The sequence below is a fragment of the Manis javanica genome, chromosome 6 (genome assembly GCF_040802235.1).
Source record: "Manis javanica isolate MJ-LG chromosome 6, MJ_LKY, whole genome shotgun sequence".
NCBI lineage: Eukaryota > Metazoa > Chordata > Mammalia > Pholidota > Manidae > Manis > Manis javanica.
This window is the reverse complement of record NC_133161.1, coordinates 141,680,682-141,703,712: the sequence shown is the minus strand read 5'-3', so window position 1 is coordinate 141,703,712 and position 23,031 is coordinate 141,680,682. Positions and strand designations below refer to the sequence as shown.

General features: G+C 41.0%; 1 protein-coding gene across 1 annotated transcript; it reads left to right on the top strand.

Moving 5' to 3' along the window:
• Positions 1-557: 557 nt before the first annotated feature.
• Positions 558-22,764, top strand: CRTAM (cytotoxic and regulatory T cell molecule). Its single transcript, XM_017675152.3, has 10 exons — positions 558-832; positions 7,225-7,371; positions 9,311-9,463; positions 11,147-11,290; positions 12,266-12,427; positions 14,956-15,036; positions 17,009-17,092; positions 18,318-18,461; positions 20,005-20,091; positions 21,714-22,764. Exons 1-10 carry the CDS (start codon positions 787-789, stop codon positions 21,842-21,844), a joined length of 1,179 nt encoding a protein of 392 aa, XP_017530641.2. The 5' UTR covers positions 558-786; the 3' UTR covers positions 21,845-22,764.
• Positions 22,765-23,031: the final 267 nt, after the last annotated feature.

Genomic DNA, 23,031 nt, shown 5'->3' with positions numbered 1-23,031 from the left:
CCTCTATTTTCTAAACATAAGCTTATTAGTAGTTTGCTGTGTGCCTCTGGAAAAAGTGAAATAAAGTATATCTAGCTCAATTTGCCCAATTAATGAGAATTAAGTAACAAATAGTTCATTTGCCTATTGTCCCCCTACTTGATCACATTCTCCTAAAAAGCAAGGAATTTATATTTCACATCTGATCATATTTAAAGCAATGCATATTAAATGGCTGGACAGAGGTAGAGACGGGTGGATGCACAGACAGATGGATACATAAATAGATGGATCAATGGGTAGATATCCAGATATTTTAAATGAGTAAATATGTCAGTGAATGAATTCTGCCCCTGATAACCATTGTTGCCAGAGTCAGAAATATAAAATATTCACAGGGTTCAGCAAAAATTGTCTAATTCTAATTGTCGAATAAACTAAAAAAGTAAAAATAAGGTGACATCACTACATAGGGACATTTCAATATCTCTCCCACTCCACTTTCCCCCCAAAAGCCTTGCAACTAGTCAACTTACTAGTACAACCCACGTGTGGTAGAATGATCTGTGCCACCAACACATCACTACCCCCTCTACAATCAAGGTGACACTTGTGGTCCCCTAAATGTTCCACCAGGGGGTATTTTGGGGGGCAGCTCTCTAAGAGGGGGCTCCCAGCCCCAGTGGAGGAGTTGAGATACATGAGGTCACGGAGCTACTGCCTCTCCCCTTCAAAAGAAACCACCCTGCTCCATTTATTTCAGAATCTAGAGGAAGTTGACAAGGTGTGACAGCCACACAGCACAACATGTGGTGGAGAGTTTACAGCTTGCTGGCTTGGCTCCCCTTACGAGGTAAGCACTTAGAGCTAATGTGTTTTGATGCTCAGTTGATCTAATGTTTTGCTGAATCTACCCATCAGTCAGCCAGCTGCATATATGGAGGACCTGCTACAGAAGACAACCCAGGTAAATTTGTTAATATTTTCCAAGGTGTACCAAAATCAGTGGAGGGATGGTATTGCCTTTATTTAATCTCCTGTTCAATTGTTAAAGGGTATAAACAGGATCATTGTAGCATGTGTCTCTGTGGGCCTCTATGTTATGGCAAAATGTAACAGGCGTTAACAGGTTCCGCCTTTTAACGTTATACCAGTTGAAAGACTATCAGTTTGGGTTTTTAGAAACTTCCTTGCTGTTTAATAAGCCTTAGCCAAATAATTTCTCTGAAAGCCAATTTCTGAATCTTGAAATAAAGATAATAACAACATTTGATCAAACTCCATGGATTGTTGTAAGGATCAAACTTCAAAAGTGGAAGGGCTTGTTAAATAATACTGTATACAGCTCTCAGTTCAGGGTAATAATGAGCCCAGTCAAAACTTGGTGCCGATTTTTTTTGTCAGTTATGCTTTGCATTCCATTACAATTTTCAAATTTGAATTGAATGTTGAATTCTAATGTAGCATTATGAAAATTAGAGAAAGGTATGGTTACACCTTTTTAGTGCAGGAGTCAAATTATTCCTCCCCAAAAGTAGAGGCAGGGTGTAGGTGTCCCTGAATCTCTGATAGCAATTTGTATCACATTCTTGCAAAAGAAACCACATCTTTGAATCTCTCTATTTCAGGTAACTGACCTATCCTTCTAAATCTGCAATATCATCAAACTGTACCAGAAGGGCAATACTTTAAAAGACCAGATTTCCTGTTTTACATAGCACTTCAATTTCCTATTTTATACATTTCAATCAGTGCCTTCTTTTTGACCCTTATTCCCTTAGGATTCAATTTTGGTAATAAATAATACTAGTTTCTCCAATAAGTGGCCTAAGGAATAGCTAATACATTCAGGAAAAGTACATATAGACAGCTAAAATTAGAATGTTTTCAATTACCCCAAAGTTTAAAGTCTTTAAATGACCTTCACTTTTTCAGAATTTGAGTTATTGCCTCATAAAAATACCTCACAAAAATAAGTTTCTAAATACAAACAGCAATAATTATATCTTAAGGTAAATCTAAGACAAATCTTTTAGAATATAAATTATTCAGTAATCTTAATGACAGGAGATAAATATATTTATTGTGTCATGAGCAAGGCTGGGCACTTTATGTCAATTACATTTAATCCTAGCAAAGATACCAAGATAGGTATTAATAACCCTACTTTACATATGAAAAAATTGAGGTCCCAAACACATTAGATAACATGCTTAAATTTGCACAGCTAGTAAATTGCAACATAAATTTCAGCCTGCACAATGCCAGTGACTTACACCATTTAGAAGATACATTATTGAAAAATCCCAACTTGAAAACTTACCCAGAAGGCATTGAGCACAAATAGTCCCCTCTGACCTAATTATGCTCAGGCCCATCAGAGCCCCAACCAAGACAAGAGCTGATCACATGGCAAATCATCAATTCTGGCAACACTATACATTTGTCAGTTGTTTTTAGCTAATTAAATTATGGAAAGATCACTGTACTTTCTTCTACTGTGCAACTTCCATGGCTGCTAAAAATTTATAGACAAGAAAACTCCCATAATCTTGGAGCCTGATCTCTTTTCAGGCTACTATTCGCGTAAATAGCCCCTAGGATGGAGTAAAACACGGTAGGAATGAAGACTTGTTCAAATTCAATCATTCACCTATGTTGTAGGTGATGAAAATCCACCCATTTGAGCTCTACTCTGGTTATTTGGTGGACAGATAGGTATGCAGGATACAGAAAACATAAAGAACAGTTACAAACTGAGTCAGGTCCTGCTGTTAACTTCTAACTAGGAATAAGTCCCATGTTTGTTAGTACATTAGTGATATAGCTTCTTTAAAGCTCTCCTGGAAATAATGAGATTTTGACAAAGTCAGATTCACGTTCACATGTGTAATTTTCTCTGTAGATTCCACCTAACAAAATAATAATAATCCCTTTTTGTAACTACCTGAACTGAAGCACATCTTTTCCCCACTACCTCAGGATAGTCTTTTAAATAGGGCTCTGGTTTAGGAGAATTCATTGTGTTTAAAGCTCTGGCTTTAACCGAGCTTTAGTCTTTCTTATTCAACATAACATTTAAGAGCAAAGTTAGCATCGTATTAAACTATGTCATACTGAATATATGCATTTACTCATTTTTTAGCTATTCATTGAACTAACACTTAAAATATTACTTTGTGCAAGGCCCTGGGACTGAAATGAATGAGGGACAAACAACTTTTCCATGCAGAGTCTGTAATCTATCCACAAAGACATACTTGGACCCGAATAATTATGAAGGTGCTCCCTGGTATGATAGAAGTCCATTCAAAGTCTTTGGGGATCTGGGAGAGAGGGCAGGTCATTGTGGGGAAGGAGGGGGTACAGACTGGTCGGTCAAGTTTGCAAAAGTGATATCATGTGAACTGAGTCTTGGAGGAAGAAGATAAGGCCTCCTAGGCTAAGAGAACAGCATCGACAAGGGCAAAGCATCTTCTTGAGCCTGGAACTTTCTGGAAACAGCAAGTGCCCATTTGCACAGAGCTTCTGGAAGGAAGGATCAGCAGATGAGACTGAAGAATCAGGAGTCAAGTCATCTGGAATTTCGGGCTGATTCCTACAGGCAAGAGGAGCCAATTGCAAATACTCTACTGGAGGAAGACACAACGATCAGTTATATTTTTAAAATGTAATTCTAGAAGCAGATGATGATAGATTGGAGGAAGGAGAGACTAGAAGGAAGTTACTGCAACGTCCAAGAAAGAAACAATGGAGGCCTCAATTAATGTAGTGATAGAAGTGAAAAAAAGAGGAATAAACTGATTAAAGAGATGTTTTGGAGAGGGAGAGGCCAGGATGCCCCTCACATGTCTGCAGTGGCTGGTGATGACATTCATATGAGGGAACACTGAAACAGGGCAGGTGGAGCATAGAGGGCACTAGAGATGATGAGTTCCAATTGGACAGGACAAGTCTGGGGTCCTTGAAGGACAGATTTGTTCTCTTCTGTTTTTTAATTTGTTGCATGCAATAATTGGGCTACTAAGGTAAGAAAAAGATTTTATTATTTTCTCAGCCTACCCTGGTGACCTACAGTAGAGGCAGAGATCACAGACTGCAACTCCCAAAATCATGGGGAGACCTGGGAATCATAAAAATGGCACAGGCTTTACCTCTGGGTACTTTGGTAGGTGGCAGCCCTTGTGCTTGAGGGAGGGTTGCACATGCTTTGGTGTGAAGCTATTCTCTGATAGGACAGTCAGAATGGGGCTGGGGTGGAAGTGACGGTGAAGGTCACAGATTCCATTTCCAAATATAAACTAGTCACAATCTATAACCCAAGGGTCAACTAGCAGCGTCATACCACATTGCCAGGCATGGTGGATGAATCCACTTATGGAGATAAGGACCAAGTCCAGAAGCCAATAATCCACTGTGTAAGCATGACCTACCAGCAGTCAGTGGTGACCTTCCAGAAGAAACACCATGATCAGCATTGCCAAGCTCTGTACACTCACATTTGTGGGGCCACATGGGTCTAATCTGTGGACTGGAACTCTGAAGCCCAGATAGGGAGGACTAGGAAGTGGGCACTCAGGGTCTGCATGAGAAAGGCTGGGGGTGAACAGAATGTACACATCTTTAGAGCCTGCAGGGGAGGAAGTGGTGAGCAAAGAATATAACCCACACCCTGTCCCTCTGACAGAGAAGGTGAAAGTTTGCCTCCAAACGTAGGTGAAGAAAAATCTAAAAGATGATTTTCAATTTAGTTTGCAACAGCACCGAAAGGACCATGGGGAACTTTCCCTTAGTAGACATGCCATCAAGTCAGGTCCACCTACCCACTGGACATGGTAGAAACCCCTGAACATGGCCTTGACACATGGAACAATATGTCTAAGCACTACAGCTGAAGCAGTGTGGGTCTGTGACTTCTCACTAGAGTTATTCTTCTTTTCTACAATGATTTTCTCAATCAAAAAGAGGGTCTACCTGTTAATACTGCCACATAAATAGCCCTATAAGGCTAAAAGCAAGGGCTTGGAGCAAAGAGTGGAGGAAACAACTAACATTCTATGCCTCAAGCACAGCCCTTTGCATCTGAAATGCAGGCACCTAGAGTTGTGGTCAGTGTGGTCAGCGGCCAGATAGTGAATTCTCAACAGCAAGAGCAAACGCTACAATTATTTAGCATATGCTAAAAAGCCATACTACCTTTCATTACAATTTCGAAGACATTTGTGAGAACTAAATGACACTATTCATAAGCATGCCTCTCAAGAAAAAAACAGTGGTCTACACATCTTTGAAATGGGAAACATTTATTCATAAACAGGCTGCAGATAAATCTTGCTCCACTCCCAACTCCCCAGAGGCAGGCTTCCTGTCTAGACAATCATTTAACCAAAGGTAAGAACATTGGCAAAACTCCTAAGTATCCATTTTTGGTCCAAAGGATGAAATCTGGGCATGTGGCTTAACAATAACTTTATTCTATCCTCGATTCAATGTACTAAATTCTTCCAGGCTCACAGTATTCTTATTAACGTCAAGAAAGCAAAGATAACCGTCTGTTGTCTGCATTATAGTGCCATAATGAAAGCTGGCATTAAATCGTTACTTTTCAAGCTCACATTGCAATGGTTTCTGTAAGAGATGAATTTTAAAGAAATATAAAACATAGTCACTGACCTCAAGAAACTTGTCTGCTTGGGGGAAGCAAAATAATACACAAGAACTAGAGAATAAAGCAAGGATCATAAATGGAATGATTACAGAAGCAGTGCCAGTTAGAAGGTTCTAGATTCAAATTCTTGGCTCAAAGCTGCTTAACCTTAGAAAAAATTCCATCATCATCTCAAAGCATCTCTGCTAATATACTTATTACTCAATTATGGGTTGCTTTTATAGATGAGAATATTTCTAAATGACCCAACCTAAGCAGAATTCTTGCCTTTTGCCTCTATGCATTTTTTGAAAACACAATCTCTTTTTATTGACTCTTCGTTGTTCATTATAGTCTTGGCTGACGATATGGGTATTTTTCCATTAGAATTCAAGCAAATTTGTTTCCCATGAAAGTCAATATGAGTACAATACAGTAACTCTGGGATATTATTGCCAGAGGCTAGATTGAAATTAATGACCTACCAATGGAACAAACTAGAAAGTCTGCACCAATTAATTCCCAGAGCTCCCAAAGCCCTTTTCCTAATACTTGAAATTTATCACAAGGAAATAAACTCCCCTCGTTTCTTTTTTTTTTTTTTAAGGTCTAAGATGATGCGGTGAAAACTCATTACATTTGCTATTCATAATTTATAACCCACGGTATTCTCTGATTTATGGAAGTGTTTTGTACTCATTGATAAGAATCATCTTATGCCCAGAAAACAAATTTTTTTTGTAATTTAAAACATAAAAAAATAACAAATAGCAATAAATATGCCAAATCAGCAGTAATGCCAATTTATTTTTCTATCAATTTCCTTTTGGGGAGGATAAATTTGCAGCTGCTTAGAACCAACCAACTGTTCCTCATTCTCTGGGGGTTGTGATTTGGGGAATTTAAAAAGTGCTGTTGTGGAATATTAAATTGCAAGAGATCTGAGAACATCCTTCTTCTGTGTAGAACTCTCCTGCCCGTGAAGGGCAGCCCGTCATCCACAGCTCAGCCATGGGTTGTAACATTCTTTCATAGAACCCTGGCCATGCAACTTGTACTTGAACGTACAAATCACCCCTTTTATAAACTAAGGACGGAGAAGCTGACTCTTCCAGGGTGTCATCCCTTAACTATTCCAACCCAGTTCCATGAGCACGGACTTTGAAGCCTACAAAACTAGGTGCGGAACCAGCTCCGGAAGCTGTGTGACCTCAACCTCTGCTCCCCCGTCTGTAGAGCAAGCCAAAGAATGTTTCTTTTATGGAGTTAGTTAGAAAGTTAAATTAAATACAGGTACCATGGCCTGACACGGGTCCTGGTGGATGACACAGCAAGTGCCCGGTATATCTTGGTCAACGTCTCCCTTTTTCCTATGCAAACCCTACCCTTTCCTTCAGACCTCCTTCACAAGGAAGGCATCTTTACCGCTCCTACAGGGCTCCCCCCTTCTCCTCGCATTTCTTGGTGTTGACTTGTTTCATTTATATGAGAAATGTGTAGTAGATGATTGACTGAATGCATGAGGTCGCGTGGAGATCAAGGGGGCGCCTCAGCTTAGGAGTGGCCGCCTGATGGTCCCCAATTCTTTTCCTTTGCAGAGGCTTTTCTGACTAACCACACGGAAACCGTCGCCGTGGAGGAAGGCCAGACGCTCACTCTGAAATGTGTCGTTTCTCAAGGGAAGTCCGCCTCCCTGCAGTGGTTGGCCCCGTCCGGGTTCACCATTTTTTTAAACGAGCAGCCTGGTAAGTGAAAGGAAAGTAACTGGCCACCAGACCTCAACCTGAGGGATTTTCCAGACAGGTTTGTAGGACAGAAACCAGCAATGAGTCACCCACACGGTGGGCTTGGCCCACCTACCATTACGCGTGAATCACCCCCAGAAGCCTGTTACTTTACACATGACTGCTTTTCTTGACAGGAAGTCTGAAATGGAAACCCCACCAGAATGGTTGATACAGGGGGCTCAAATTACAAAGTGCATGTCCACACCCCCGCCTCACCCCCAAGTCACTTTGTGACTCTCACTGGGACAGGCAGCAGACTGCCTTGGGGACCACTGGCCTCCAGCAGCCAACACCAGCGCCCCACATCTGAAGCCAGCTGCTCCGTGTTCCCTCTGTGTAAGCTGACGTCGCATCACAGACACCACTTCCAGAAACCTCTCCTGTTGGTCCGAACATAAAATCAAGATCACTAAGCAATAGGAAATGACAGCACATAGTACTTTGGAAAGAAGGGCCAGCATTTTTCTCTCCACACACATTAAGTGAGACCATTTTACATCTCCTCAAATATTCTGAACTGCCTGACACTTGGGAGAGTCTCCAAATGGCAAATTTCATTCCGTTTTGTGAAAGCAGAGCCTCCAAAAAATTTGATAGGCTTTGAAAACATAAAATAGCGATACGATCAATGTAAAATAACTATTATGTCAAGCCAAACCAACTATTAATACTCGGTTCCAATAGAATAAGTAAATACTAACTTAAAAGTTCTGAGAGAAAAACGTTAAATAGAGAAGATTCTGTTAAATAATGCTGCCTGTTCTTTTGGTTTGGTGTTTGCTAAACTAGGAGAAGATGGACATTCTCAAGTTTCTACAGCAAAATGCCTTGATCTAGCTCTGTGATTCTCCACCAAGGGTAATTTTTGCCCTCCAGATGGCATTTAGCGGTGTCTGGAGATAGTTTTGGTTGTTTTAAACTGGGGAAAGGCAGAGGGTCCAGCATCCAATGGGTAGACATGCCAGTGATGCTACTTAAACATCTTATAATTCATAGCATAGTCCCCCACGACAAAGAATTACCGATTCAAATGTCAATAGCACTGAGGCTGAGAAGTCTTGAGTTCTAGCTCATCTAAGATCAGTGTCCCAGGGCACACGACCCTCATTCCAGATGAGTAACAGCCTTCCTTTGTCAGCCATTCAAGGCTTACCTATTTTAGGCTTGTTCATATTATAAATCTTAAGTGTTAAAACAAAACAAATAAAACCACTCATTTCAGGATCCTCTGATTGGCTAATGGATCTCAGACCTGAGGTCATCCTAGGTCAACAAAGAATCAAGAGATACACTAGCTATTGGCTGGCACTCTCCCAGAGCTTGCTTTCTTATTTTTTATTTATTAATGTTTTTGCCATTGGCTAAACACTGGAAAGGTCTAAGTCACACTTTTTGGGAAACTTCAAATAATAATGACCTTTTAAAATTAAAAAAAATAAGAAGCACCCAGCTGGAGCAATGAATATTGGTACATTTATCTGCCATTCTTCTAATTTACTGGGACAAGACTACCTCCTACGAACCAGATTTCAAATAGGTAAATCATATCGTAGTGGGCATTTTTCATAATGTCAAAAAAAAAATTCTTTAAAGCCCTCCTGCAACTTGAGCCCTCCACCAGCCTAGTGCTCTTAATTTCCTCTAAGCAGACATAAAGCAAACTGTTTATTTCACAGATCCCAGTATTGAAATGTTCCATTTCCTAAACCAACTTGGAGCTATTGAGCGGCATTCGGCTGGGAACGCTAGAATCTGGAAGGCAGCTCAGTCGAAGAAGTGACATTTATTCCTTTGAAGTGTGAAAACCAAAAAGCTATTCCTGTGAATAATCAACCCACTAAGAGTCTGTATTCATCTGATCGCTCTTCTCCTAACGGCTTTTTCCCCTCTCGTGCAGCTTTAAAGAATTCCAAATACCAGCTTCTCCACTACTCCCCCACTCAGCTGTCTATCAGCGTGCCTAACGTGACCCAGCAAGATGAAGGCGTGTACAAGTGCTTACATTACAGTGACTCGGTGAGGACAAAGGAAGTGAACGTCGTTGTGCTGGGTAAGTGCCTGACAGCCAGTAAAACCCGGGATGGGAGGGACACACTTAGGAACACGATACATCATTTTTAAACTTGACATTTTTGTTTAATAACATTGCCTACAGCAAGGTTATTTCCTGGGGGGCATCTCTGCCACCTTTTGTTGAAAGGAAACAAAGTAGCATTTTGAGGGGGCTGGGGGTGGGGCGAGTTGTCTTTGGCATCAATTGACTTTTGTCTCCTGGGAACTAAAAGAAAAGAGAAATAGTATTTGAGGAGCGGCGGCTGTGTGCCAGGCACTGTGCTAAGCTCGAGGGAGTCAGAGATGAATTAGGCACAGTCTCTGCCCACAGGGAGGTTGCAAGCTAGTTTAGGAAGGCAGGACACACATGTAAATAAGTAGAGCCTCTGACAGCAGATCCACAGGTAGAATGCATTCAGATATAACTGCACTGGACACTGGACGATCGGCTCACACCCTGTGCCCAGACAAGTTTGTCTCGTCTGTTGGTGGGTGGGTTTGGGAAGGGGATAAGAAGTCACAGCCTCCTAATCCTCTGGGATTTGCTCAGTTCTGTAGACAGTCATGTGCAGTGTAAATCTTAGTATCTTTACTTATTTTGATTTTTGTGGTGGAACAGATCAATTAAAAACACTGCTTTTTATTGATCTCTAAATAACATAATCCCACAAATAATTTCTTAGACTTCTGTTTGAATTTGTATAGTGTAGTGCCTGCCATAAAATAAAGGAATGGTAACAAAGCATCTGGGAAGGAAGGGCTCCCTAGGGGTTTTGAGAACCAATGTGACTCAGCTTCGGGGGTGTCTTCTCCCACCTACTGGCCACCCGCAACCATACTCTGACTCAGACTGGCTGTGTGCCCTTCTGGGCTCTCAGAACACCCCATGCACCTCTATCATTGCACTTCACACGTGGTCTTTTACAATTTAAGGACTGAGTCTATCACCAAACTATTAGCTCCTTGAAGGGCCTTGTCTTTTCCACATTTGTATCGGAATGAACACACCTAATGACTCCTTGGAGCCGACTTTACAGTGTCTTGATGGCAGATGGATGAGCAAATAAATGCACGTGTGCAGTTCTAGACCCAAGTATGAAGAAGGGGAAAGAGGCAGAAGTAAGCCTCACCAAAAAGTATTTCCAAGACAGGAGTAGGAGAAAGGACTAATGTGCCCTTTATACAAGAAAGGCATCTTTGATGTTAGAAGCGAACAGAAGTAACTTACTTTGAGATGAGTCATAGACTCATGAAAGTGTAAAGCTGAAACAGATAACTTCAGAATCCAACTCCTTTATGCCACAGGCAAGAAAACTAATACACCAAGAAGTTGGGAGACTTCACAGGAGTTCTGAATACAGTTGGTGACAGAGATGGGACTAGAATTCAGGTTTCTATCCCTCACCCAGCGCTCTACCAATCAAATATACTCACACCAAATTGAAGAATTACTGTATGGGAATTACCATGGATCAGTCACCCACTGGGTAACACATACTCTGACTACAGCCAAAGTAGCTGTAAAACCCCCTTCAACTGTATTCTGGGAAAGGTCAAATAAAAAAATATGCCCATTATTTAGACCACACCCTACAATGATCCCTATAGGTTATTAGGCTTTGTGCTTCGCTGGGATGTGTAAACCAGCTGATTAAGCACAGAAAAATCCATTTTCTTTTAGCAACTCCTCTCGCGCCAACCCTGGAATATTCAGTTATCAGAAGACAGAATGGAGAAGAACATATCATACTCAAATGCTCCACGACGAGAAGTAAGCCCCCTCCACAGATAACCTGGCTTTTAGGGAGCGGCATTGAGCTCTATGGTAAGTGGAGAAAGGGTTTTCTTTGCTTTGTTCTCCTTCCTACCTAAATTTCCAAAACGTTTTTAAATGTTCTGGCACCCTCTGGTGGCAGCAGGTGCCAGGAAACACATTTAAATAATTCATCGCTTCTTTTCCAATTATCCTCATAACCGATCAATATGCCTTAATTTTGAAAGCGTAATCATGAAAAACATGATTATATGTGGTTTTGTTTTTGTTTTTGTTTTTGCTTAAAACACGGTAGAAACCTAAGATGGAATATTTCTTCTGGCTTCTTGAAATTTGATAACATTTCATCAAAAGGTACAATACAGCTATTCCCTCTGAGCATAACCTTTTGAGCAGGCGTAAAATTGAAAACACATTTCACATAATGCATGTAACTGGAACAGACGCGACTCTTTTTTATACAGTATGTACTACGTCATACCCCCAAAGACAGATACAAATATTATGGTAACAAAGGATCTTAATTTTGATTGGATGGAAGCAGGATTCAAGTCATTGAAGTAGGATGACTAGTTATCAGGCTTGGGAACTACTGAGAGTTTGTTTACATTTCCACAGACATTACATTTGACCGTAAGTGATCTGAGATTCAGTGTAGTGTCAATTCTACTTCGTTATAAGACCTCCCCTTTAATTTGCCTTATTCCATCAACCTGAGTAGGGTTTTGGGTCTTTGTGTTTCACAACATCAGGCTGTCCTTGTGAAACCACAAAAAACCAGCTTTAGGGGTTTTTTTCCCTCTCAGTAGCAAAGGGTTGATAGAAACCTATCCGCTCTTGTTCATCTGCTCCCCGTCGTGACGAGGGGGGGGCACGTACAAAGCAGGCAGCTGGCTGAAGTTAGAATGAGGTTAGACGTCCGTCAGCTTTCCCAGACGTCAAGGCCGTTGGCCTCCAAGAGAACCGAACCCAGCCAGTAGCCTTGAACGGCCACAACCTCACACACCTCTTTAAATTGCTCCATAGGTAAAACACACCATGAGTTTGAAGCTGATGGGAAAAAATGCACTAGCACCAGCACGCTCAGAGTCCACACTTATGGCCCACATGCCACAGCGCACTGCATCGTCCGACACGAGGGCTTGCGGGGAAGCAGGCTGGTAGCCCCTTTCCCGTTTGAAGATTTGGGTAAGAAAAACTCATGATCGTCTTTAGCCATTTTTACTTCACCTTAGTATCACACTATCAAAGTTAAAAGGAGTACGAAACGCCCTTCAGAGTCTGAATACTGTCGACGAAGCTCTCCTTACTAGCACACTAACCACTTGAACTTTCTCCAGCTGGGCGACCCAGGGGCACCTGTTCCCACAATCAGAGGAACCCCAGAAGTGCAGAGCACCACGTGCCAATAGTGTCATGTTTGCTTTTTGATGACAGCTGACTTAACTAGACTTCAGACAGTCTCACTGCAGCCATGTTTCCGAAGAGATTATCTAAACAACCTGTATCTTTGTTCTTGACCCAAGAGTAACTGAAATACATCTAAATGTGTCGATATCACTCTACGTTAATAAAAAACACTCAACATAGTCCCATTAGGTCATGATTACTCTTTAGATTTGTTATAACTCTTCTGAAGGTTTTAGTTTAACCATGTTAATATTCAGAGCAGAACAGAAAATAATAATATATTAAGCGTGAAGACGCACTGTCTACATTTTCAGAATCTCTGTGCTCGGACTCCTTCCCAAATGCACAATTGTACTTGTACAATTTTTTGAGCCAAGGAGTATCTAATCACACAGCAGCCATTAGGAAGACGCTGGCCTTCATGATTGTATAGGGTACTTCTCAGTAAAAAAGAGATTCCTGAAGTACAAGGATTCATTCCCACTAGTGCAAAGAGAAAGCTGTCAGGTGATGATGCATCTGTTGAAAAAAGCACTGTATCAAATGAAGTAACAGCTAATGAAAGGTATTTGTGAAGGAGAACCTCACAGTGGGGGAATGGAAGAGCTGCCCCCCAAGGGCCGCTGCTGAGGTTCACAGCCACCCCCCTCAATACCACAGCCTTTCCACTGGTCACTTTCTCATCAAGCCCAAAGTAGTTCTTGAGGGAGCTGCCTGCACAAGACTCAGGGACCCGCAGCCTGGGCGGGGCTGTAATCTGACATAAATATCCCTTCCTCCTTAAGACTCATTCCCCTCTGCTGCTCCACCCCCACTGGTGGGGCGGGGGATATGGGAGGCCCACCAAAGAGAGAACAAGACTCCATTTCTCTAAATGCCGAAAGATTCTCAGATTCTCAAATAAGAGGTCCAACCATACTAAAAAAACACACCTTTACTTTTTGGCAATTGTTCAAGCCATCTCCAAGCAGAGGGTGAAAATCACAGTTTCTCCGGCTTTATGGCCATTGTTCTGTCTGGCTCAAAATCACAGCCATGCAATATTTCTAATCCTAACAATAAGTCAAGACTCGACTTTTATTTGTGATCTAAGTAACGACTATTAAGCATCCATTGCCAGGTCACCAATAAGTGTCCACAGAGTAACTCTAGTTATCAGCTGCTGGTGGCTTCCATTTGTTTCTGAACTTTGTCGTTTGGCGAAGGACGTACAGATAGCACAGACTTTTTGTTCATCCAATTAGTTTCAAAAGCTTGCTAGCTGAGGATGCTTGAAAACACATTTACAAGTAAGGACTCTGACCCTTCTCCCCACACTCTGCATGGCAGGACCCGGAGGAAATGAGGGTCATGCAAGAACCACCTCCTAGAGGGTCCTGAAAGGGGAAGTGCCTTCTTTTGGAAAACCCACTGTGCAACAGTGGGTGAAGGATAACAGGACACGAGGAGTGGACCAGACATCCTCAAAATGATTTATTTCATCTGTCGAGGATTCCAAATGAAGAATCTTGGTTTCCTATTGCTTTTCTGGAGATGGGGTAAAAACAAATCTTTGAACCACGGTTCTCAAACGTTTTGATTTCAAGACCCCTCTATACTTTCACAAGTAGTGGAGCACCCCAAAGAACTTTTACCCGTGTGAATTACATCTGTCAGTATTTACCTGTTAGAAATTAAAACTGAAAAGAACATGTTTAAATCAGTCCAGTGCATATAAACAGAAGGGCATATTTTTATGGAAAAATAACTACCTCTTGCAATGCCAAAACATTAGTGAAAAATGGCATTGTTCTACATTTTGAAAATCTCTTTAGTATCTGGCTTAAAATAAAACAATTGGGTTATCATAACTTCTGCATTTGAGAGATTAGACATCCTCTTCAAACTCACACAGCAGGAAGCATGTGACAGCACTGGATTCAATCCAGTCTGAGACTGACTCCCAAGCCACCTAACAAATAAGTAGATAGATATGTGAATGGCTATTTGGACAGAGATTGATGGATTGACAGGCAAATGGATAGAGAGAGAGGCGGTGCATACTCTACGCCTACCACCGCCAAATGCACCACTCTGCGGAGGTCCAGCCTGCTGTAGTTCTGAGCCAGGCAGTTGAACAGATGGGCAATCAGCAGGGTACAGATTCAAAAACCAGAGTATGAGCTGCAGAACACATAGTCTGAGGTTTCTGCAAAACCTCCACAAGCGGGGAGCCACAACATACATTCTCCAACCTATTGTACTGAGCACAATGTGGGTAAAATTGCTGTCTGTGGTTACAGAATTTTGTTTCTCTCCTTTCCTAGTTACTGATCAAGGGACAGCTTCCAATGCCCTGGAGAGCAGCTCTCTATCCTCTCAAGACCCTCGGCAGCGCACTAGTCCTGGTAAGTGTCACAACCATTAAAACTCTAAAAAATCATGCCTCCTTGGGAAGGTCGACTTTTCCAGTTCTAAGTTGTAAGAATTATTTTATACTTCAATGTTCAATAAGACCCCCTCCAACTGGCTCCAGCTTTGTGGGTCCTGGAGAAGCTCCGTTAAGAGGAGCAATCACTCAGAGGGAGGAGTTTTAGGGTGTTTAATGCCCTGTACGGTGAGTACTATTTTTCTTCACACACAAAGCTGTGATATTCGAATTTCCTCTGTGGTAGAGGGCAAGGTCGAATTCATTTTTAGAGAGACCCAATTCCTTGTTTTCCCACCTAGAACAGACCAAACACAAAATAAAGACTTGGTATCAACAAAGAACAAAGAATCAGGGTCTGGAGATCCGGTGCTCTTTGTCATCACATAAAACTTTGAAAACACTTTGGTTACTTACATGTCAAGAACTCCGAGGGCTTTGATGATGTTACTGAACTATAAATGCAGAGGAGTTTAGAAAGCCTGGCTTATAATTCCATATTTTTAGACAGCAAACCTACTAGGTAATTAATGCGGGGCAATGAGCATATATTTATCTTCGTATTTTACCTAGCTTGCTCGGTACCTGGCCACAGCAGGTACTCAAAAAACACAGAACGGATGAATGAATGAAGAGATGAATGCAGGCATTTATGATGTTATTTTGAGAGAGATAACCTTACCCAGACAGGCGTAAATTCCTCCATGTCCTCTTGCTGTTACAAATAGTGTCTCCATAATAATTTCATTTGGTGGGATAAGTGCTTTCATATCATTACCCTCTTCATAGTTCTGAGTATCAGATCACATTAAAAATTTTTTTTTCTCGAGTAATATTTAAGAGTAAATCTTTGGGGCTTTCAAACCATGATGAAAACAGTATGGACCATACAGTTTTTTGAAGAGCAATGGAAATTGCAAATCGTGTAAAGTAGAATAACCACATTACTTGCTTTAATCATCCAACATGTTTAAACGTGTTTAGAATCCAGTGGTCTTTAAATTGGCTTACACCACTACTAACCACTTCAATTTTCTGTTCTGCCTTTTCAAATATAGCATAAGATTTAAGAAATATGGTTTCTAAATTTCCTTTCAGCTTTCAAGTTCCACGACTTTATTACTGTTAGTAACACCCATTTTCAGAATGAGTGGTTTCATTCCCCTCAGGGTCCACATGGTGGCGCTGTGCAATGGGCTAAAAGCAAAAGAGTCGGCAGAGAAAAAAAAATTGCAAGGATGAGCAACACAATAAAAAAAAGAGATCTCTTATTTTTACAATTCTCTGCCCTAGCAAAAACGTCACAGTGCATTCCACTTCTAAGGGGGAGAGAAGGATAGGTTTGAATGACAACAGGGCCTGTTTTTCAACATAAAAATTATCACTTTGTGCATTTCAGGCTGTTAGGTTTCTTATATAAAGCTTGGGCCGCCCTTCTTCATTTGTTCAGGTGTTATCTTGAAGCATCCTAAAGACCTTCTCACTAACAGCACTGCCTCAGGAAGGAAGTATAGAATAATTAATGGTTTAACTTTTGGGCTCTGAGTTTGCATATCACCTCTACCACTTATTTGCTGCAGGACCTTAGACAAGTCACTTAACTTCTCTAAGACTCTGCTCAGAGCTGTGGTGAGAAATAATATATACCAGATGTTCAGTTTGAGGCCCAGCACAGTGTAAGTGTCTAATAAACATCTGTCTTTAAAAAAATAGGGAAAAAGAGCCTAGCCATCTATAACTTTTTTTGGAAGACGTCAGTAGTTCAATAATGATCTTGTTGTTTTTTAAGAGGCTCACTTAATTTGGTTTCCAAAACTGCTTTGGAAGGATATGTGTATATATGCATGCCATACATAGGCATACGTATATGTCATGTATACATATATACATATCATATCATGTGTACATATATAGTCACACTATATGTTCTGTCTTGCTTTCTTTCATCTCAGTCGCAGTACTGGAAGGTTCTAGTACATCAGAGATTGGCAAGGATGGGGAAGAACAAACCACTCAGGACCCTGACGTGACCAGTGGTAAGTGTCCCCCACCACATTTAGAATGAACACTTGACATTTTAACCTCTTAATCAATAAATCCATCGGCCCTTTCCAGTCCTCATTTTTCTTGACCTTTCTATGGGTTAATCACTCCCTTGCTCCTTGACTTAGTCGCCTCCCTGGCTTCCCTCACACACTCTGGTCCTGTGACTTTTTGCTAACCACTCCCTCTCTGTGTCCATTAGCTAACTTCCCTTCCTCAGAGCTCTGACTTCTGAAGTGCGGCTATACTTCTGATTTTATGTCTCCATCCTTGGTTCTTTCCTTAATTCTTAAAAAGGTTATCCGTTCCCAAGATTGTTGCTGTTGCCACCAGGCAGAAGATTTCCAGAACATTCTCCTGAGAATTAGTCCATTTCATTTCCTCCATACCTCTTGCTGAATTTTCTGCCATTATCCTTGGACTTGACATTGCTGAAATCTGAACAGCATCTTTTTCCACAAAATCAGTTTGTCCAGAGAATCACAAGGGCGAACACACATTCTTCTGTGAACCTTAACCCCATTTTGATGGCACTGCCTGCATTTACCCAAATTACCTCTTTTGTGTGTATTCTTTTATTTGTTTGCATATAGAGAGAACTGTCCCTAGAGCATAGGATTGTGTCTTGTAGCTCCAACACAATGTAATTGCTTGTTGGTTGAGAGAAGAAGACCGGGACATTAAGCAAAACTAGGGCCCGTGGAAACAGAATTTAAGGTTGAGAAAGACCTTGAAGGTCTCATCTGGTTTACCTCCAGAGGCCCTCATGGAAGACCCCATGTAACCTCGCCAAGATTAGTGAGTTCTCACTTCATTTGCGTAGTTTTTCTAACTCCTTAACAATTTCTCTTGCTACTTAACCCTACTTTGCTGTAAAATCATTCCTTATAGCTAATTTGAATCCCCTGGCTAGAATTTAAGTCCATATTCTCATGTTTTCTCTAGAAATGAAAAATGACTGGTTCAATATCTATGTAACTTAAAAACAGTGTTCAGATCATTCCACAGAATTGCTTTGTTTATTCGTATGTCTGTTTGCTTGTTTTCCGAGAATAAATGACTGTCCTTACTTGCAGGGTAAACTTCTAAGTTTCTCGATGTAAGTTGCCTAGTAGCCCATACTAGATTTTGGAAGTATTGTGCATATTCCTCAGTGACCAAAAAAGCCCCCCAAAACCTCTTAAGCAGTCTAAAATCCGCTCATTTTCCTTATCGCAGCACATCCGCGGCACTTGGGGTTGGCGAGGAAGAAGAACGGCGTCTTGCTGCTCACTCTGGTGTCCTTCCTCATCTTTGTACTGCTCATCATAGTCCAGCTCTTCATTATGAAGCTTCGGAAAGCCCACGTGGTGTGGAAAAGAGGTGAGTGGACAGCGAACCTAACGGAGGCTACAGGATGCTGAAACAATTGGCTAGAGAAAAGGAACACTGTCAATCCAAGCTCCCCTGTTAGATGCTGCACAATCTATTTGATAAATGTTGCCATTCACATGAGCGGTTACTTGTTTTGCAGTAAACACAGGATGTGAATTTCCAGGGACTATCGCCAAAGAATGCATAACTAAGGGAACTACAGTAGTTCTGGGAACTGGTGTTAAATGATAGAAGCTTCAGTTCACACAAGGACACTAAGTAGAGAGCTCATTCATTCATTCACACGTTCACTAATCATTCACTGAGCACCTACTATGTGCCAGAGTCTGTTCCAGGTACTAGGGACACATCTGTGAACAAGACAGACAGGTTCCTGCTCTCAAGTTCATATTCTAGGAATGGTCAATCCAAGGTTGACTGTTTTGGTCCCGTTCTTCCTTTGAAAGAATGTACTCAGGTGCCCTCAACCATAATATGTTAGTAATTTTTCCTAAGCATTCTAGCTAAACAGTCATCAGTGGAAGCAAAAAATACATATATATTACTGAGTTAGCATGAAAGGTATCTATCAAAATACATAGACTCAACACATATCAGAGCTGGAAAGGACCTTAGAAGTATATAATAATAACTAGAATAATGATCTACTCAATTCAATCCATAAATGTATGCCAGGTTTAAGTTCCTCTTCAGTTCTGAGTGATTATTTAGACCTAGGATGTCCAATATAGTAGCCACCACATAACTATTGAGCACTTGAAATGTGGCCAGTCATTCTTGAGATGTGCTATCAGGATAAGATACCCAATTTTGAAGATTCAGTCTACACACATACACAAGAATATAATATGTCTAATAATGATACATTGGATCTACTAGTTAAATAAAATATATTATTAAATTAATTTCACCTGTTTTTTTAACCATGGCTACTAAAATTTAAAATTACCCATGTGGCTATTGGACAGTGCTGATTTAACCACTCATGGCTTGTAAACCACCAATAACAGAGAATTCATTATGTCCAAGGCAAAATACTACATCTTCGAATGGCTCTGAACTTCTTAAAACTACCACTTGTCCTAGTTTATTGTCAATCTTTCTTGACTGACATCACGGAGGACTAATATTTTCATCCTAGACAGACATAGAGACAGGGTCTAATTTCCAGCTGTACCTGCACAGGAGGCATATGGCAGAGTATTTTTTCACAATCTCCCATTAGTGCTTCAGCCCCATAGTTCTTTAAGGGCTACTGGACTTGTTCCTTCCCAAAGGACAATACTTGACTCTAATCTACTATCATTTGACATCCGCAACTCATACACTGCCCAGCACAGTGCCTGTAAGAATCATAGCAAAGAATAAAAAATGATTTATTGAACGAATAAGGACATGACATATGGCAAGTGAAGTGATAAGTCTATTACTGTATAAAAACAGAGGTATCATCTTATTCAAACGTTCATTTCTATATACAGATGATGTCTGTGGCACCCAGAATCAGTATCTTAATTTTCTCTTCTTGCAGAAAACGAAATTTCAGAACACACTCTAGAAAGTTACAAATCAAGGTCAAATAATGAAGAAACATCATCCCAAGAGAAAAATGGCCAAAGTAAGTCAACCCTGTGACCTGAGATTTGAAAAAATGAAGTTCATCTTTTTGTTGACTTTAATGGGGAGGGTAAAAATAAAAGTTTGATTTTTAGTGCTAGGAAGTCAATTACCTAAATCCTCTCAGAGAACGTAAGGAAGTGCATCTTAAAAAGTAAAAATAGTTAAGACCATGCGCCTCTGGGAAGCCATCCCTGAGCTCTCACTGTCGCTCACAGGCTCACCCCTGGACGTACCTCCAGAGCTCCAGAGCATCTCACACACGCCTTTATCTACCATGTTGCCATTTTTGGTGTGTGGTTTAGCTACCGCAATATTCCTGAGTAGCTGGATTTGCTCTGTGTGTAACCCCAGATTCCTACACAGGGATTGGCACAGATGGAATGTCTGATAAATTTATATTGAATAAATGAATACAAGTCTTGACTAATTCAAGTAGAAATGCTTCCTGTCTTTGGGATTACTTCATTGCAATGCCGTCAACCAATATATATAAAGAAAAAGAAGAGCCCAAGAGGAGTTTGTGTGTGTGTGTGTTTTGTTTTGATCTTCAGCAGCTAAGACTGTAGTCAAGCAAGAGTCTTATACTGTCCAACCTCTATGCATTTGAGTGTATTCCACGTGTCAGAAATGCAGGAGCTTTGCTACTAGATTCTATGGGCTTTATTGAGGTTTTTGCAGGAAGCTTGTCTTTTCAATACCTCTGACTTTTGGGTTTTGACCTAGTAGGGTGTGAAGTGGAAAAGAATAGTGGTACTAGCAGGGAGAGCGGCACCAGTGAGTGGGCTGTGTGAGAACTGGGGGTGGAGGGGAAAATGTGGGTGAGCTACATACGGTCTGTTGTATCGCACATATGTTTCTATGCCTTCAATTGCCTCATACTCAACTGACAAGTAGGAGGATGATGTCAATATAATGTATAAATTGGATTGCTTCCTACGCTGACTTTCCTAGGCAAGGAGAACCAAAACAGTGGGAGTAGAATTATAACCTTTAGCAGGCAACGAAAAGCCCTCGGCTCAGCTGCTGAACAAGCAGAAGTGCTTGCAGTTCAATTTTAACAAAAGTTTAAAATGAGCACCCGCACTCTAGGCTCTCTATCCTGAAAGGTCCACTGCCAGGGCCTTGACACAGATCATGGGAAGTGGGGTTCTGACCTCCACTTCTGTCCTCCTTCCTACAGAGCCCTCAAATTCAGAATTTCAATGACTGCTTTTGCTCACGTAACAGTCTTCTGGAGCTGTCTCCATGTACAGAGTTACATAAGCTTTGACTGGTCCGCCCCAACCCTATTTTTCCCTTAAGCCCTGGTACTTTTAGTATGAAAGTTTGCTAAAAGCAATGCATATTTTTTCCAGCAACACATATGTTATTCCACAGCAGAAATGTCTATATATTTTATTTCAGGTTTATTAGTATATTGTTTATATAACAAGCCTTCTTAAAAGATTACACTAGAGCAATGTGTTCAGATCATTTATATGCATCAGTGGATTCCAGATTTGACTTTTAAAGACATTCGCACGTGGACCTGAACATACCACGGGCCATCAGAATGTTTCGGATAAATGCACACAACACTGTTCTAAATGAATTTTCATCTTTGACATGCTTTTCTTTCAGCTTCTCACTCTAAGAGCTACGTGAACTACATCACTCAGTGGTACTCAGAAGCAAAAACAAAGAGGAAGGAAAATGCACAAAATGCAAAATTAGAAGGACAGCACACTTGGATACCAGAGAGCATCGTGTAGTGCACGCCCTGCAACAGAAAATAGGATTTCAGGGCAGCTGCTTGTCACCTCGGTGGCACAGCCTGTGGGAAGGAACATCATTACTACCCCGTGAAAAACAGTTTGTGTGCAATGCAGTATGGTGTCCACCCGTGGTAATCTGACTGGGATTCGGAGCAGCAAAATGAGGACCAAACCATGGACATAAATCTTTGTAGTTAAAAAAAAAGAAACAGCCTATTATACGTGACACTACTTCACAGCAGGAGGCAGTCTCCTAAGCCTCGGGATCGGGGTCCACGTGACCAGCTAGCACCTCACCGCAAAAGGAACAGAAGTTTTTGATGCTGAGCTCTAGTCTCCTATTAGAACTACTTAAAAAAAATTTTTTTTAAATCTTTCCTTCTGGTCTCCAGATTTAAAAAAGAAAAAAAACTTTGGGATGAAAAAGGTCTAACGAAGCTCCTTAATCCTGGGAGCTTACATTCGGGGAGGACTTGAAGGAGCCGGAACCAGCCATGCCGCGCCAGGGAGACGTGGTGCATAACAGTGAATGAGCTTTAAATAATGAGCGTGACCGCCCAAGACCCAAGCGTGAGTTCAAGGGAGGCCCAAAGTTTTGATTTTCTTGCTAAATCGCAAGAGCTGATCTGGTAGACAAAGTTTTTACCAGGATACCTCATTACAAAAACATGCACAAAAGAAAACAGTGAATTTAACATACTGATTACCGACCTAGTGGGTGCTTTTAAGAATGTATTTAATAAAGAGCAGAATGTATATGGGGGCTTTTTCTTCATATTCTAAGCTGTGCTTCCTCCTTTCACTTTCACATGTGAAAGTAACACAGCCTTTTTTTTTTCTATCAGTTTATTTAAGGTGTAGCAAACTCTGACATTTATTTACAACATTTCTCCTAGTCGGGATCTAAATAAACTAATTCTAAAATATCATCCCCAACTGTCTACACACACTCATGTTTTGAGTTTGTAATTTTTTTCCTTTCTGGCACAAAATATTCGAGGCTTATCTTCAACTTTCCTGTCTCAGCCCTGTACACAGCCATTTCTCCAAGGATCCCTGGTTCCTTTTGGTGGAAAATGGTATTTAGAAGCCAAGACCCCAGGGCTAGGTGTATGCATTGCTTTGTGGGTATCACTGTTCTCAAGTGCTCTCAGTATAGAAAGCTTGGGAATATAAGAGAATGC